Source organism: Bubalus kerabau, chromosome 16, assembly GCF_029407905.1.
Source record: "Bubalus kerabau isolate K-KA32 ecotype Philippines breed swamp buffalo chromosome 16, PCC_UOA_SB_1v2, whole genome shotgun sequence".
NCBI classification, from domain to species: domain Eukaryota; kingdom Metazoa; phylum Chordata; class Mammalia; order Artiodactyla; family Bovidae; genus Bubalus; species Bubalus kerabau.
The window spans coordinates 17,513,070-17,532,253 of NC_073639.1; the positions used below are offsets into that span (position 1 = coordinate 17,513,070).

The following is a 19,184-nucleotide window of genomic DNA, read 5'->3' on the forward strand; positions in this document are numbered from 1 at the left end:
TAGAGGACACTAAATGGTTACTCTTTCTTCTGTACCATGACTTGTCCACCTTTTTAGATGATGTTTCAGGCATTTATACTGTTGTACCTGCTCAGAACATGGTATCTATCAATCAGGTAGGGTGCCTACAGCAGTCCTCTTGGGAACACAGTTCATGGAAAAGACCATTATGTTTCTAACAGGAAGGAGCAAAACTAGTTACTGAGGGCCCTGGAAGGAGTGGCAGCCCCCTTGTGACAGTGGGCTTCTTCAGCAAGAAGAAAATGGTGGCCACAGATCCGTGTGTGTGTTAGTCACTCAGTCGTGTCTGACTCTTTGTGACACCATGGACTGTAGCCCACCAGACTCCTCTGTCCATGGGATTCTTCAGGCAAGAATACTGGAGTGGGTTGCCATTCCCTTCTCCAGAGGATCTTCCCAACCGAGGGATCGAACCTGGGTCTCCTGCATCTCCTGCATTGGCAGGAGGGTTCTTTATCACTAGCGCCACCTGGAAAGCAGATCAGAGAGTGCTTTAGAAATCAGAAGAGAGAGAGCTGCAGGAGACATGAAAGGAGTATTCAAAAATAAATCATACCAGGATGGGAGGAACAGGAAAAAGTGATCCAGAGAACCCAGCGAAAGCAACAAAGAACTATAGAGGGTAGAAGTGGCTGGAAGACTGGGAAAAAACAGAATGTCTTTTCTAGTCATTTACCTCCCACAAAATGCAGCGGAGTAGTTAATAAACTATCTAAGATATGCAATTTCCAATCTGCAATTCACATGGATCCTGGGGTTAGGCATGTCTAATAAAAATAATACCTGTTAGAGCTGGTAGGAACTTGTCTCTCATTTTACACATAAGGAAACTGAGTCCTAGTGCAGTGAGTGGCTTACCCAGCATCACTCGGCTGATTAGCTGGAAATACAAACCTGGGAACCCCATCTTGCAGCCGAAGCTGAGAATTCCTGCCAGCACACCCGGCATACACAACTTTTGGAAGCTGTAGATCACAGAACAGTGTCTATGATAATCTAAATTGCTTTACATGAAGCACATGGGTTTTGCATCAAGTAGTTTTAATTATAAGGCTATAAATATGTCAAAGGCATCATCAAATATCTGATGACATCTTATTAAATTACAAAAGTAAGCTCAAGCAGTTTCTGATGTGGGCATAATCCCAAGAAGAATGAGTTTTATAGTCAAGTGCTACTCAGGCTTCTCTCCCCCTCTCCCAGCCCCTATTTTCCCCCTTTTAAATTGTATTAATCATAGAAACGATCATCGAGAAATCAAGCATAAATCAAATTATGAAAATATCGAAGAAATATTGTATCTAAATTATTTTTCTTCCTTTGATCCTTCCATTTCTGTAAATGCTGGTAGAATTTAATCTCCAGAGAGACCCTTTCAGACCTTCAAATAGGGGGGAAAATATATTTTCTCCTGATGATACCGTGTAGTTGCTTTTTTAAGCTGTACTTCCATTGGAATGAATACATTAGTCTAAAATGAAATTCAAAAAAAGAAAAAAAAACATGAAAGTAAGGAACAAGTTCAGAGAACTCTCTCTCCTATCAGCTATCCAACTCCTGGACAAATGGAAGCTGATAGGTTTAATAGTACAAAGGTGAGCTATGAGATCTCTTAGTGATAACTGGGGGAACAATGGCCTTTTCCATTTCCATATATAACCCTGCAATTACTTGGGCAGTAAGTAAGGATCCCTTACTTTGAAGGTAGGATCCCCCTGACTATATGTTGCTGTGACCATGTTGGGACTCTAGGCAATGGTTTCTTAAGATATTCTCCTAAAGGAGATCTCATCGTGTTCCTTTGTAATGCCACCTGTAATCTCTTTTCTCATCTGTGTCTAAGTCACTCTTACTAACATATGTATCATTTAAGTATTTATCTTCCATCTTTTGGCCATGTTGTACAACATGTGGGACCTTAGTTCCCTAACCAGGGATCAAACCCGCGTCCCCTGCATTGGTAGCACGAAGTCTTCACCACTGGATCAGGGTCTAAAAAAGGAGAACAGAAACTGCTCCTTGTATTTATGACAAAGGGAATTTAATGCAGGGAATTGATGACACTGTTGACGGCAGAGGAGAAGGCAATCAAGGGACACGAAGAAACCCAGAGAAATAGTTAGCATCAGGAAAAGAACCACTTCCATCTTTAGCCTGTTATTTAGAACTAGCACCCAAAAAAGATGTCCTTTTCATTATAGGGGACTGGAATGCAAAAGTAGGAAGTCAAGAAACACTTGGGGTAACAGGTAAATTTGGCCTTGGAATATGAAATGAAGCAGGGCAAAGGCTAATAGAGTTTTGCCAAGAGAACACACTGGTCATAGCAAACACCCTCTTCCAACAACACAAGAGAAGACTCTACACATGGACATCACCAGATGGTCAACACTGATATCAGATTGATTATATTCTTTGCAGCCAAAGATGGAGAAGCTCTATTCAGTCAGCAAAAACAAGACCGGGAGCTGACTGTGGCTCAGATCATGAACTCCTTATTGCCAAATTCAGACTTAAATTGAAGAAAATAAGGAAAAGCACTAGACCATTCAGGTATGACTTAAATCAAATCCCTTGTGATTATACAGTGGAGTGAGAAATAGATTTAAGGGACTAGATCTGATAGATAGAATGCCTGATGAACTATGGACAGAGGTTCATGACATTGTAGAGGAGACAGGGATCAAGACCATCCCCATGGAAAAGAAATGCAAAAAGGCAAAATGGTTGTCTGGGGAGGCCTTACAAATAGCTGTGAAAAGAAAAGAAGTGAAAAGCAAAGGAGAAAAGGAAAGATATAAGCATCTGAATGCAGAGTTCTGAAGAATAGCAAGAAGAGATAAGAAAGCTTTCCTCAGTGATCAGTGCAAAGAAATAGAGGAAAACAACAGAATGGGAAAGACTAGAGATCTCTTCAGGAAAATTAGAGATACCAAGGGAATATTTCATGCAAAGATGGGCTCAATAAAGGACAGAAATGGTATGGACCTAACAGAAGCAGAAGATATTAAGAAAAGGTGGCAAGAATCCACAGAAGAACTGTACAAAAAAGATCTTCATGACCAAGATAATCACAATGGTGTGATCACTCACCTAGAGCCAGACATCCTGGAGTGTGAAGTCAAGTGGGCCTTAGAAAGCATCACTATGAACAAAGCTAGTGGAGGTGATGGAATTCCAGTTGAGCTATTTCAAATCCTAAAAGATGATACTGTGAAAGTGCTGCACTCAATATGCCAGCACATTTGGAAAACTCAGCAGTGGCCACAGGACTGGAAAAGGTCAGTTTTCATTCCAATCCCAAAGAAGGGCAATGCCAAAGAATGCTCAAACTACCGCACAATTGCACTCATCTCACATGCTAGTAAAGTAATGCTTAAAATTCTCCAAGCCAGGCTTCAGCAATATGTGAACCGTGAATTTCCAGATGTTCAAGCTGGTTTTAGAAAAGGCAGAGGAACTGGAGATCAAATTGCCAACATCCGCTGGATCGTGGAAAAAGCAAGAGAGTTCCAGAAAAACATCTATTTCTGCTTTATTGACTATGCTAAAGCCTTTGACTGTGTGGATCACAATAAACTGTGCAAAAATTCTGCAAGAAATGGGAATACCAGACCACCTAACCTGCCTCTTGAGAAACCTATATGCAGGTCAGGAAGCAACAGTTAGAACTGGACATGGAACAATAGACTGGTTCCAAATAGGAAAAGGAGTACATCAAGGCTGTCTATTGTCACCCTGCTTATTTAACTTATACACAGAGTACATCATGAGAGACCCTGGGCTGGAAGAAGCACAAGCTGGAATCAAGACTGCCAGGAGAAATATCAATAACCTCAGATATGCAGATGACACCACTCTTATGGTAGAAAGTGAAGAGGAACTAAAGCCTCTTAATGAAAGTAAAAGAGCAGAGTGAAAAAGTTCACTTAAAGCTCAACATTCAGAAAACGAAGATCATGGCATCCGGTCCCATCACTTCATGGGAAATAGATGGGGAAACAGTGGAAACAGCGTCAGACTTTATTTTTTGGGGCTCCAAAATCACAGCAGATGGTGATTGCAGCCATGAAATTAAAAGATGCTTACTTCTTGGAAGGAAAGTTATGAGCAACCTAGATAGCATATTCAAAAGCAGAGACATTACTTTGCCAACAAAGGTCCATCTAGTCAAGGCGATGGTTTTTCCAGTAGTCATATATGGATGTGAGAGTTGGACTGTGAAGAAAGCTGAGCGCTGAAGAATTGATGCTTTTAAACTGTGGTGTTGGAGAAGACTCTTGAGAGTCCCTTGGACTGCAAGGAGATCCAACCAGTCCATTCTGAAGGAGATCAGCCCTGGGATTTCTTTGGAAGGAATGATGCTAAAGCTGAAACTCCAGTAGTTTGGCCACCTCATGCGAAGAGTTGACTCATTGGAAAAGACTCTGATGCTGGGAGGGATTGGGGGCAGGAGGAGAAGGGGACGACAGAGGATGAGATGGCTGGATGGCATCACTGACTTGATGGACTTAAGTTGAGTGAACTCTGGGAGTTGGTGATGGACAGGGAGGCCTGGCGTGCTGCAATTCATGGGGTCGCAAAGAGTCGGACACGACTGAGTGACTGAACTGAACTGATACCTATTATTATCATCTTCCTCTAGGTAAGTAGGCAGGAGCTGCTCTAGGTCTGTCAGGGATTCTAAGTAGAAGATATATCCTTGGGAGATTTATAATCTGGTTGGAGAGACCAGGCACATGCAGAAAACAGATTGTGATTAAGAGACTCAGGGACAGAGTCTCAAAACTGGAAGGGCAGTGGCTGAGGGAAAGAGATCTTCTGTGCTTCCTAGGCCATTGAGGGGGCTTCCTGGGTGGAGTTAGTGGTAAAGAACCTCCTGCCAATGCAGGAGACATAGAGTTGGAGGTTCGAACCCTGGGTTGGGAGGATCCCCCAGAGGAGGGCATAGCAATCCATTCCAATATTCTTGCCTGGGAAAGCCTATGGACAGAGGAGCCTGGTAGGCTACAGTCCGTGGGGTCACAAAGAGTTGGACACAATCAAAGTGACTTAGCACGCATGGGCCACTGAGGAATGAGCTAAGGGATGCTTTTCATGGAGTTTCTTTGCCTAACCTAACACTTCTGGAGAGTAACCTGAGTTCGAGAACTCTATCTGTGAATCAAGCACCTGTACCACATATTCTTCTCAGAACAATCTTCTCTTCTAGGGAAACAGCTTTACCTGCCGGTTAGGGACGTATTTGTTCAGGAAGAAAGGAGATTGAGATGAAAGCATTTTGGTCTTCTAAAGAATATTGGCAGATATTTAATTCATGTTCAAAACAGCATAGCTGACCTTGTACAAATACTCTTGATACAATTGACTGGAAACCAAACGGCCAGGTCAACGAGGTTTTACGGTATCTGCAATCGCCTTTTTTCCGTGTCTCCCCTCTTCTACGTGCTTCTTTCTCTCAGGACTCTTGACTGCTCTTTTGCATCCTTCACTGATTAATATTTTACTTTTTTTTAAAGGATCAGATCTAAGTCATTTACAACTTATAAATTTAAGTCAATATTTGTACCCAATGAAACTGACCCTTAACATTGCCATATATTTTGGGGAGTAAAATTTTGAAAATAGAACATGAAAAGTGAAAAAAGGCAAGAATAGTTTGAACAAGAAGTTTGAGTATAGAATATTTAAAAAATCAGTGTTTATATAGTCAATATGGATACTTAAGAAAAGCTTTAAAAATTCTACAATAAAAAATAATTTTAAAATCGCACATGTACATTAGATCATAAGATAAAGTTTAATACATTTGATCATGTTAAAGGACACAAACACAGCCAATCTAACCAAATTTCAGGCATGCATTTACATAAATATATTAAATTAAGAAAAGAAATTATACACTTAAACATCCTTTTCACCTAAAAATCATTAAATCCACAGATCAACAATAAAAACCAATTCTCTGCATTTATCACTTCAAGATACAATTGTTCTATTTTAAAGATAACACAAATACACTTGTTAGAATTTATATGCATTATACATATATTATATATTACATAGATAGTGTGTATACATATGTAGTGTTTGTACAGATAGATAAATATATATACATGGGTGTGTGCACACATACAGATACACACAGATGTATTTTAGGCCATCTGTACTATTACTGCTGGATTTTGATGTTGAACTGAATTAGAGCAGTTGGGTGCGATTACTGTCTTCTGCTTCAAATGCACCCACTGGGCTCACAATCTCCCATTATAAACATCCTTGCCTTTTCTATAGTACATAAATCGTGCTGGGCACTTCAATAAATCTTTGTTAAATTAATGAATGGATGGATGGCTGAATAATAGAAGATCAATTAAAAAGAACTAATAATAACTTGGTAAAGTAAGTCAAATTAATGCAAATATAGAAGGATTATCTAAGCCAATGACTTTGCGTGTTACTTTTCCAAAGAACATTTATAGAAAACAACTAGTACATATATTAACCTGCTTTTGTTACTTGTTCCCACAGTCTTCTGCCTCTTATTAACAGAAATCCAAGCAAAGTATCTTCTGTGAGTAAGGTTACGGACAAATTGCCCTAATTGTCAAAAATCTAAAGGAAAATCAACAGCTAGGAAAACCAAAACTTAGAACACTTTAGCCATTCTAAAGTTAAAAGATAAAGTTAACCATTCTTTAAAGCTGGACAGAATTAATCACAGATAAAGCCAGGAAAGACATGGTTTCTTTACCAATTTCTTTTATGCTTATTAATTATAATGATTTGATAATTTTTTTTATTTTAATTAGCTGGGTTTCTTTTAAATAGACTTCTTTAGCATGTCCTAGGGAATGAACTCCAAAAATCTCATAGAACCTCTGTATCATTTATCTTGTTACTCCATAGTTCTTGGTGAAATGCAAGTCCAAAAATGTCCTATGAATTGAATGAGATGTGGGAAATACCTGATATAAGGTTGTCAGTTTGATTTCTCAATAATAGTATTATGAATGGAATGTATTAATGTGTTAATAGTATTAGGTTCTACTATACATAAACTCCTAATTTATTCTATGGAAATCATGTCTCTGATTTTAAGAACATAAGGTGAAGAAATACCCAACACACTTTTGGGCACAGACTACACCAAATCTGATCACACATTGTTCGTGTGAATGGAAACTCTTGGCTAGTTATTTTTTAGTGCAAAGGGAAACGTACAAGAGTTAGTTTCTAACTGTGAAGACAAAGCTTATTTTCTTTTTAGCCATTATGAATTTTCCATCCCTGTTAATATTATTTTTTTTTATCTTGTGTTAAAACTTTTTTTAAGTTAAAAATTTTTTAACTTGAAAGATTACAGTCAATTGAAATAACTGACCATTTATATTAATTTGCTTGTGTATAAGTAATATAAAATCTACATATGCAAAAAAATACCCTGACCAAAATGTGATGTCTGACTTTGTGATGTACATGAGATGTACCTGAGAACTCATATTGAATTGGCATCATTTTTTTTGTTGTTGTTAAAAGCAGTGACAAGTTTTAAGCTTAAGCTTTAGGTTAATAGAAGGGATCATTATTTTTTATTGCTTTCAATCAACTTGTAGATGATTTATACAAAAGAAAGAGAATGTATCTTTCTTTTGGGTGCATCTTGGGCTTACATTTAATGAAGAATCAAAAGAGCTTATCTGATAAATAAGTAAATCTCTTCATAGTCACTAGGGAAATAATCACTATGATTGAGAAGAAAATAGCACAACACTTTCTCCCGCTCTCCTGAGTACACTGTACTCCCCAAAATAGTTATTTTAAGACAATTTTCAAAACCTATGAGTGGCTATTAAGAGCAAGAAGTGTTGCAACTGGTTAAGATTAACGTCCGGCAGGTTTTATGGTCATGTTTTTTATATTTTTAATATCAAAATGCTTCTTTTATTCAGTTGCTCACCTTCTCTGCATCATATTGATTATAAGAGGTATGACTAATTTGTGTTTGTGTGATAAAGAGAAAGAAGGTAAGATAGAATATATTTCTTTAGGATATTCTAATGAGAAACTTTCTAGAGGTATTGTCTATAGTCACAGTAACAGACCCACTGACTTCTTGGCCGTAATAAAGAAATGGGTACATTTTCAAGGCATGGAACTTTGGTCTGAGTTCTTTGCAAGTTCATGTTTCATTCCAAGGGTGGGGTAAAGAGATTCTGAAGTCTCCACTGAGGGACTATTTAATTTTTTCCTCATTGATTTGGGATAGTCTTAAGATTATTCAACCATCCATAGAGATGGTTGTTGTTTGAAAAGGAAATAGCCGCTACCTTTCCTTATTGTTAACTCACACTGTTGGACTGGGGACATTCTTTCTAGCATCCAAGATGGAACCCCAGCCGAGCTGGGACATCTAGGCTGGGAGTCATGCACTCTTTTTGTCACTTCTTTCAATGACTGCAATAGGTCAGTCTAGTCTGTTCATCACTGTCTGCTGTTCTTTATGATTTAGAGTTTGAACAAATGTGGTACTAGGAGAGGAATTTTTCAGGCAAAATCAGTAGCAAGCTGCTCTAGGATATCTTCATTAGTGTCCTGAGGACATGTTTGTTTAGTCAAAACCAATAGAAACAGAGATGAGAGAGGTTAACAAGAAAAGGGATGTATGGGGGTGGGGAAGAAAAAAGAGAGAGAAAGATATCATAGGTAACATTCTTTAGAGATGCTCAGAAACTTTATCGAGCAGCCAAATATAAATGCCTATAATATACCTTATTTTCCCTCTTAAAAATTTAGTCTTAGTTTTTATGTTTCAAAACTAAAAGAAACTAATACAGTTTAAATTAATGTGCACTTTGAAAGACCCCAGATGCAGCATCTAACCTAAGATCCTAAACCTAGTAGATTTCTTTTTAGTTTATGATTTGGAGATAAAAACAATATTACAAAATTGTTAAAAATTATTAGTACATTATAATGTAATTATTTTCAAATAAATAAATAGAGAAGTGCTTACTCTTAAATATATAAATGAAAAGGAGAATGGCTTTCTATTTAAGTTGTATGTGTAGGTTTCTTTGCTCTTCTTTATGAGATAGTCCATTAATCTGAGAAAACTTCTGAGTATTCTTTGTGATAAAATAAAAGGTATAGTTTACAATAGCCATATTGAAGGGAAATTCCAAAAAGAAAGCTAGAGATGGAAGCCCTTTTTATCATTATTCAAGTTTCTTAAATCTTCCCTTCTTTGCACTTTAATGATGTGTCAACTCATTTGTCTTCTTATTACTTCAAATAACTAGCAAGAAAATGAAGTTCTATCAACCAGAACAAGAGTTTGTTAGAAGCAGTGGCAGAAAATATTTTGCCTCAACTCTTTATAACTACCATCATAGCATTTTACATTAAATTGATCCCCAAAGCTTAAGCTCTAGAATGGAAAAAAGGAATAATAATTAACATTTTTATGTTTATTGTATCTTTATCTCCCACATCTATATTCATACAGAGGACATTTTCTTTCATTTTGATTATGTGCTTTTTTACTGAGTAGATATTGCCATTCATGTGATGAAACAATTATTTTTCCCTAGCTCATACTTTTTAACCAATTCCTACTTGCCTCTCATCATGAATTATTTAAGATCATTCTCAGTCACATATATATTTAAAATCTACTTGAAAGGAAAGGTCAAAAGTTTTTTTTGAAATGATCACTTAGTTTAAAATATGTAGGTATTAATCCGCCTTTGCTATTTACTTCTTTCCTAGGAACAGAAAGAAATGATTCCAATGACTGTATTTGCTGGGGTTTAATGTCAGTGGATCTGTTTTCTTTTTAGAAAATTTTGATCTTTTATTCTAATGACTCCCCATAGAAAAGGCAATGATACCTGGAGTACATATGTTTTTCTAAGTCATTTGAAAGTCTTCACTTGGGAAAGGACTATCTAAAAAAAAGCTGGGTCTGGTCAATTTAATCTAGATATTTTTAAATAGGAGAACTAATGGCAATAGAACATCTTTTCTTTTATAAAGATTCTTTTGGAAAAGATGGAAAGATTCAAGATGTCAGAAAAAATGCTCTTTTTGTTTTTTTTTTTTAATTTGGCTGAATATATGGCAGTATCCTTATTGTTTTCAGTGAAACTATGAACAGGAGAATGTGTAATAAAACTGCACGATTTGACAGATTTAGACAGCTGGCTCCCTCACAAGAAGCTCACATTTTGTGAATGTCACCCACGTTGAATAAGAGATGAGGAGATGGTAGGGTCCATTTACAAAAATGGTTGTCAGGACATTTTTTTTTTTTAATTGTAAAACTTTCTGTGATGGAATTCAGTAAAAGGGCCATGAAGAGAAAGCCACGGGACAAAAGACTGCTATTAACCTACAGATGCGGGCTACGGCAGGGTTCACTGCAAGATTTGCCACACTGTTGGGCCAATGAAGTGTTCGTGTGACTAGAAGGGACCACCCCTTTTCTGGGGTAAGAGGGCAATTTGGTCTCCATGCTCATTTAATCCTGAGATTTCTTTGAATAGACTGTCCATTGAAATCTAAATTGTGCAAAATTATGCATGCACTTTTTAATGCAGGCTATTGTTCACTAAGCACTGAACCAAGACTTGTCAACCCATTTCCATTGGGCATGAGGTCACTTGAAACTTAAGCAATCATATATGGCAGACAAGAACAGGGTACTTAACCAAACTTTCTACTTGGTGGTTTCTCCCTGTGCTTTCATTGCAAATCTCTCGCTTTCCAACAATAAACAAATACGAGTTGCAAGGTTTTGTTTATTTTTTAAATTGACGCTTCTGTTCTTAAAGGTAAGGAGTAGGTTTGGGAAGTCAATCTGTGTTGTATAATCTGCCCTGCTCTACAGTTTAGACTCTGGAGGGACAGATGTTAAAGAAGGGCAACCGAAAGTGGGGGCCCACATGTCATGAGTCGATGTTTCTTCAGAGGTGCAAAATGTCCTGATAATTCTTTATAATCCAAACATGGCACGCTGACTTCAAAAACCACGAAGAGAAGCGTCTACCTGAGTTTCTGCAGTTTAAGTTAGAACATGATATTTCTTGAAAAACCCAAAAGAACATTTACAGGATATTTATTCATACATGAACCAGAGAGGATTTTCATTGAGTTCTGAAGGAATGTACACATTAAAAGTCATATTTGGCAAGAATGAGCATATTAAAAATTCGTACAAGTGACAGCTTACATAGGCAAGATTTGTTCAAAACGAGTGAACTCTTTTTCCAGTGAGGTTCGATTCAGTGTGAAACCCACAACATTCTAATCACATATACTCTCTGACAGGCTTGCTATGGTGAAAAGCATTTTACGAATGTTTAGTGCTGGAATTTTATAATGAGTGGCTGTTTTCTTGCTTTTTCATCCGTCGTTAATGGTTACATGTTGGCACAAAGATACATTGCTAGATTAGATCCACAGCACATTAAAGGCTGTTTGCTTTCTCACTCCCCTTCTTTCCAATTAAGTTGGTGAAAAATGTAACTTTAGTATTTTACAGGACAGGGTAAAGGTGTTTCATCTAGGTGATGTCTATATTATAAAAATAAAATAAAAAATATAAATATGTAACACAAACCCAGTGCTATTGTTAAATAAACTATACAATAAAAGCAGACCTTTTAGGAAGATTGGTTTTAGAATATGCTGTTATGATTTAATTGAAAACACTTGAAAACTATCTTGAAATTAAGCTAGAGTAACCAGATTTCTCTGCCAATAAAAAGGTAAGTGCGTTAACATTCTATAATTGGATACATTGATAAAAATGCAGATTGCAATTTTATACCATTGCCCACTTAGAAATTAATCAGGGCTGAAACATTCTCTCATATTATAATCCTTTAATATTAATATAAAAATATGGCCTTTTAAAATTCAATCCATCAGATTGCACAGTAATGTTTTAAAACTCCATTGAAGTAGACTTCAGTGATTACAGACAGAAAATTCCTGGGAAATCAAATAATCTCTTCTGGTGACATAAAAATGCCGTTACCAATTTACAATGGAACTTCCGGGGAAATTACTCCACGCAAGGAAATACATATTTTTAAAACCCATCTGTTATGCAACCACACGCATAGGGGTTTTGAGTGTGTGTGTATACGTGCATATGTGAACAAACATGCCAATATACACACACAAGACCTGCACATTTCTGGAAATGACTTTTAAATTAATCAAAGAAAATGAAATCACAGGAGTGTGTAGCAAGATAACAGTTGTTCTTTTTAATGACAGGATAAAAAAATAAATGCCCACTGGAAAGGAACAGTCAAACAGTCCCAGAAACTATACAATGTAACTGGTTAGATCCAGCAAATAAGACGTCATGTCAATGATCTGATCAAGAATACCTGCCCTGGTCACTCTGCGGAGGTTTCTGTCCACTTGTTCACACTGAGCACCAAGATATCCTTTTTTACAGAGGCACTTGTTGGGTCTAACACAGACACCACCGTGGCAACACGCTGGCTCACATTTCGCTGGAAGAAAAAATAGAGCAATACAATCACGTTCCATTCTGTAGGTCAGAAACGGCGCTGAATATGAGGCCAATAAATATTTGATGAGTAAGGGAAGGGAGGGAAAGAGGAGAAGAGCAGTCCCAAAATGACCCCAAAGCTAATAAATACAAAGAAAGAAGATTTTAGACTTCCAATTATTTGGGGGCCAGAATGCAGCAGACAGTGGGAGATATTTCTAGAGAAGCGGATCACCCAGATCATGGGAAACAATTTCAATCCATTATAGAATTGACTTTATGTAAACCAAGGACCCTGATGCTGGAAAAGATTGAAGGCAGGAGGAGAAGGGAACAACAGAGGACGAGATGGTTGGATGGCATCACCCGACTCAGTGGATATGAATTTGAGCAAGCTCTGGGAGATAGTGAAGGACAGGGAAGCCTGGCGCGAAGCAGTCCATGCAGGTCACAAAGAGTTGGACATAACTTAGTGACTGAACAACAACATCGAAACAAGAATTTCAGTTCTTTACAACTTCTGTTTCCCTAGGGCATCTCCAACAGAATGTCTTCCAAGTACCTCTGGTTTCCATTCTTCCTGGCTAGGACCTCACGGTGGGAAGGGCATGGCCAGAGAGAAAGATCCAGAGGCTGGAACATCAACAGTGTAACAGCAAGAAATGGTTAGTTTTTTATTTTGGTTGGAGGGAGGATCTATTATGTGGATTCCCTTGGATTCTTCCCTTTCCTTGTTCCCAAGGGGTGCACGGTATATGTCTCATTTCTGATTACACCTTGAAGCCCTTTCTTGGGGGTAGTAAGGTTGCCCAGTGAAAGAAGTTTTGAGCAATCCTTTTCAGGGTACTCTACAGCACAAGACTGCCTCAGAAAAGAATGTTTACCACTACAATATAGGTAGGGAAGGTAAAGATTTACTGTTAAAATGAGGCAGAGACATAAAATTGAGCCTATAACTTAGTCTCTTACTGATAGGATGAATCTGGGGTGTGCAGCCACTGTGCTGCTGCTGCTGCTAAGTCGCTTCAGTCGTGTCTGACTCTGTGCGACCCCATAGACGGCAGCCCACTAGGCTCCTCTGTCCCTGGGATTCTCCAGGCAAGAACACTGGAGTGGGTTGCCATTTCCTTCTCCAATGCATGAAAGTAAAAAGTGAAAGTGAAATCGCTCAGTCATGCCCGACTCTTAGCGACCCCATGGACTGTAGCCTACCAGGCTCCTCTGTCCATGGGATTTTCCAGGCGAAAGTACTGGAGTGGGGTGCTGTTGCCTTCTCCACTGTAGATAGAATCAAATTCCTTAAATACATATTCTTATACTTCTCTGGGATAGTTCTTTTAACCTTTTCCAATGCATTAATAAAAATCCAGGGGTCTGTGGCTGGTATATGGGAAAGAAATGACACGGAGAAAATAGACTACAATAGTCTTTTAAATTTGTGGGAGATGAGCAAATTATGTGAGTATATGAATAAAGTTCTTGGTTGAGTCAAAACCAAAGAAAATATATTACTTTAATAAAATGATTCTGGTTTAATCTTATATATTCAAAGTATTTAAATTGATTTAATGAAAAGATGAAAAATACTTTATGAAAATATAAATGTTCATTTATATCATATTTTATCATATATCATATATTACTATTTCATTTATATTATATATTATTATCATATATGGTATATATGAAGCCACCTATATTCAAAATTATGTTTACCCTCAGCCTAACATATTGCTACTAGCAGGCACTCAAAAAATTTTTCTTATCCAATGACTTGAGGTGACCTAAGAGTCAAATATAAGCAAAATGTAAGTAAGGGATAAGACAGAATGGACACCAGGTAAAAGAAGTTGAGAGAAAAGATATTATCAAGCATCAGAGGAAGCAGGGGGAAGAGATATCATCAGGAATTAGAATATTATTGCATTTAAACACTGATCCTCATTTTTTTGCCAACTAATGAAAAAATATAGAATATGAATATTTGTTTTAAATAATATAATTATTTTATTTCTGTTGTTTCAATTATGATACCTTTTTCCTAGATATGTAACCATGGTATCAATCAGTCACATAATATTATTAGTGCTGAAGTAATTTAAACTTAAAATGGATATTGTCTATGTGACTTTAAATACTGTCTACTTTATTTTGACAATATATAAAGTAAGCAATGTATAGCTATAGTATTTTGAAACAAATACATGTTAGAATAAAGAGAGATGGCCTTTATGAATGATTGATACTTTTAAATATTAACATGGGACTTAGAATTTTATCAACAAGAGAGACTATACTGTTTGAAATCTTTTGTAAATAACACGTATATGCTGGTTATTGAAAACGTTCTTTCAATATACCCACCTTAAGCTCTAGGTCTCTAAATTAATCTAACTGTCTTTACAACAGGTAGAATTTAAACACAACTGCGTGTATTTGTGGAAGTCACAAGTTAAAGGATAGAATAACCCTGGAATGAAACTCCTTTGCTCTCTGAGCGGCTGCACACCTAGCTGATGGCCGACAAAGGAGTGGCAAAAAGAATGAAGAAAATCTCATAAAATGACTCTAGATAACTGCATTTTCCCCTTTCCTATAAAAGCACCAACTGAAAACCCCTATTTTCGTGCACTGCAGCAAGAAAGCAAGCAACAAGTAGAGGGAGGGCCTATATGGAGTGTCTGGAAAATTCTGGCACTCAGAAAGGGACTCTGGACACACAGGGCATTGCTGCTGTTGTTTGGTCGCTCAGTTGTGTCTGACTCTTTGCGACCCCATGGACTGCAGCACACAAGGCTTCCTGGTCCTTCACTAATCTCCAGGAGTTCGCTCAGACTCACGTCCATGGAGTCGATGTTGCCATCCAGCCATCTCATCCTCTGTCACCCTCTTATCCTCCTGTCTTCAATCTTTCCCAGCATCAGGGTCTTTTCCAGTGAGTCCACAGGTTTGAAATCTCAAATCCGGGACTGAAAGCCCACAAGGATGATCTAGTTGGGCTGTTTTCACTTTTGATTTTGTGAAAGAAGTCAATTATCTTTATAACTAACTTATATAAATGAATTATTTACATCAGGAAAATGGCAAAGTCTTCATGTATAAATTCAGAAACAAGCTGAGCATTACTGTTACTGTAAATGGCTAGTTTTATCTTATTCGCCTTGTTCTGTGGGGGAACTGTACCTCTCGGTTTGTGGGATCTTAGTTCCTGGAGCAGGGATCGAACCTGAGCACCCAGGAAGCTTGGAGTCCTAAGCACTGGACCTCTGGGGCATTTCCCCTTTTCATGTTATAGCTGAAAAGTTCATGCCCTTTTATCAGTCTCTCCCTATTTCCCCCGCCCCTAGCCCCTGGCAACCACTTGTCTGTTTTTATGAGTTTGACGTTTTAAAAAAACAAATTCCACATATACGTGATATCATGTAGAATTTATCTACTGTCTGGCTTTTTCACTTAAGATACTGTACTCAAAGTCTATCTCCATGTTGTCAAGAATGGCAAGATTTCCTACACGGCTGAATAATAGTCACGTGTGTGTGTGTGTGTGTGTGTGTGTATAACATCTTCTTTATCCACTGACAGTCACTTACATTGTTTCCGTATTTTGGCTACTGTGAATAATGTTGCTATAAACATGGCTGTGCAAGTAGAAATATCTCTTTGAAGTCCTTTTTTCAGTTACTTTGGATAAATACTTAGAAGTGGCATGTTGGATCATATGGTCGCTCTATTTTTCAGTAAATGGCTACAGCTCTGAACATTAGATCATTCTAGAAAAAATAACTAACGTTAAGGTCTTGAGTTCCTAGAGGCTGTCCCATGCTGTCTCTTTCCCGGGGACAACAGAAATACTCACCGACTCTGCAGAAGTCCCCTTCCCAGCCGGGACTGCAGCAGCACGCTCCCGTAGGGGTGCAGTAGCCGTTCCGACAGAGCCGGGAGCACTCGGACGTCAGGGCCTGGGCGGGCCGGACCATGGCCCTGCATTCCTCAGGCAGCAGAGGTCTGCATCAGAAGACAAAATCAAAAGCGCATTGTGGTTGAAAATCAGCACTGGGATAAAATCAAGTGATTTTGTAGCTGACAAAGCATGTCTCTTCCTTTCTATGGAAATTCTTCTTTTAAGTCACTCAGAAAGGTCGTCGACTTGCTAAGAAAACATACACCCCTGAGAAAACAAAATAACCAGTTTTGAACCAAAGGGAACACATTAAAATGGTTAAGAAACTTTATCATGATCAAGATTCATTGATTAAAAATGTAATGACATTACACCAATATTTTGGTGGGGCTTCCCTGGTGGCTCGGCGGTAGAGAATCCGCCTGCAGTGGAGGAATGCAGTGAGAGACGCGGGATTGATCCCTGGGTGGGGAAGATCCCCTGGAGAAGGAAATAACAACCCACGCCAGTATTCTTGCCTGGAGAATTCTATGGAAAGAGGAGCCTGGTGGGCTGCAGTGCATGGGTCACAAAGAGCGGGACATGACTGAGCGACTGAGCACACACACAATTTTTTGGCATCTAAGAATTCCTAGCAATTATAATTTAAAAAATGAAGATGTATGGATATTTTAAAGCTTTTTTTTTCCTCCAGGACTCCAAAAGTTTTTAGGAATAGAAAAAATAGGCACATTTGGCAATATTAGGGGGCTGAAGGCAGTCATTAAAATGAGTGCTTGTAGCCTAAAAAGCTTTGAAATTGCTTTTTATTTTCATGTTTCTTTTGAGATACTTTTTCCCAGAATGACTGGTCTTGAAAGGACATAAATAATACATGTGTGTTTCTGGACTCAAAGTTTAAACTCTCTATGCAATAAATGATCTAAATAGAGAGATTTTTATATACATATGTGTATATGTGTACATACATATTTTTATAATTTTACTTTATCCTGCTATAAAGAAAAAGAATGCTAATAGTAGCAAACAAAAGTATCTTATCTGTCACTTAAAAAGTCACAGACTGTTTTAACTGCTCGGCAACTGCCATCATTTAAAGAAGGACCAAGCTGCCTCCAGAAAACTGTCATAAGTCTTCATGTTTTTCAGTGAGAGGTTATCTTTCAAGGTGGTTCAGGCTGGAAGCATGATCCAACTGCTCATGACCTCATCTTTGAGAAAACATTTGCAATGGCCCTTTGCTATCAGTCTCCTCTACCTGCGCCTCAGTGTGGTGGGAAAGCTCTTTTCAGGGAAGGAATGTAAACAAACGCTTCATCACCAGTCAAATCAGCACCATGAAGAAGGCCAAGTCAGTTGGAGTCCTTAAGTACCATAACAAAGAAGGTGATAATTATGGGTCAGGACCACCACAGAGCTAAATGACAGAGCTTTCAGAGAGAAGCAAATAATTAGGCCCCGCAGCCTTAGTTTTTTTGAGACAGGTTATCTTGTCATGCCCCATGGCAATGTGAACTGTGATAATAATTTGAGGTCTGATCTGAGACTGTTTCTACAATGACTCAAAACCATATTTAAAATATCCAGTGACTTCTTTAGCTCTTCTCTCCAATTAAAACCCACTCTCTGTTGAAAGTGTTGTTTGGGATGAACATGTATGCACTGCTATATATAAAACAGATATCTAATATGAACCTAATGGATAGCACAGGGAATTCTGCTCAATATTCTGCAATATTCTAAATGAGAAAAGAATTTGAAAGAGAATAGATACATATATATGTAGAACTGAATCCCTTTGCTGTACACCTGAAATGAACACAACATTGTTGATCAACCATCAGTTCAGTTCAGTTCAGTTCAGTCGCTCAGTCGTATCCGACTCTTTGCAACCCCATGAATCGCAGCACGCCAGGCCTCCCTGTCCATCACCAACTCCCAGAGTTCACTCAGACTCACGTTCATCGAGTCAGTGATGCCATCCAGCCATGTCATCCTCTGTTGTCCCCTTCTCCTGCCCCCAATCCCTCCCAGCATCAGTCTTTTCCAATGAGTCAACTCTTCGCATGATCAACCATACTCCAATATAAAATAAAAATTTTTTTAAATAAATTACTGATTTTTGCAACTATTGTGACAATTCAGAAAACTCCCTTAAATTGACTCACCCTTTTATTTAAATCTAGAAATGGTCCAGTTTATGTGAAGGTACTTAAGACATTCTACATTTTCACTCTGAACACACTAATATTTTCCTTGTCTCTCCCCACCACCCCCTGCCCCAAAGAAGTCTTTCTGGGAGTAAGGGCAGAGGGTGATATGGTGGAGAAAACATTAAATGGCCAAGGAAAGGGAGGGAAAAATCTTTGCCTTCCTATTTTGAATAGCCCAAGTCTGCTCAATTTTTCCCTCACATAAAATTCTTATTTTGTTTGAGATACTATGGTGGCATTTTGACCATCAGAAGAGCAGTTTCTCAGAAGTCATGATGTTCTTCTGAATTACAGATCACATTTACTGAGTGATATTTGGTAAACAGGTATTGTTCACATTTTCCTGGTAACTGAGATTCTATTTATCCAGTTCTATTTAGGCTACCCACTCCAGTATTCTTGGGTTTCCCTTGTGGCTCAGCTGGTAAAGAACCCACCTGTAATGTGGGAGACGGGTTTGATCCCTGGGTTGGAAAGATGCCCTGGAGAAGGGAAAGGCTACCCACTCCACTATTCT

The 19,184-nt window shown here is 38.1% G+C and overlaps 1 protein-coding gene across 3 annotated transcripts in view; it reads right to left on the reverse strand.

Annotated features, from left to right (window-relative positions):
- Nucleotides 1-10,112: 10,112 nt before the first annotated feature.
- HHIP (hedgehog interacting protein) overlaps nt 10,113-19,184 on the reverse strand; it is a 109,508-nt gene continuing 100,436 nt past the window's right edge. Inside the window, exons 12-14 of one of the 3 annotated variants that reach the window (XM_055549425.1) lie at nt 16,410-16,558; nt 12,426-12,554; nt 10,113-11,598 (exon numbers count right to left, since the gene is read on the reverse strand). In XM_055549425.1, coding sequence (XP_055405400.1) covers nt 11,588-11,598; nt 12,426-12,554; nt 16,410-16,558 — 289 coding nt within the window. In that variant the 3' untranslated portion in view covers nt 10,113-11,587. Of the gene's footprint in view, nt 11,599-11,625; nt 12,555-16,409; nt 16,559-19,184 lie in introns of those variants that run through there. The other 2 variants (XM_055549426.1, XM_055549424.1) reach the window with 2 other exon arrangements.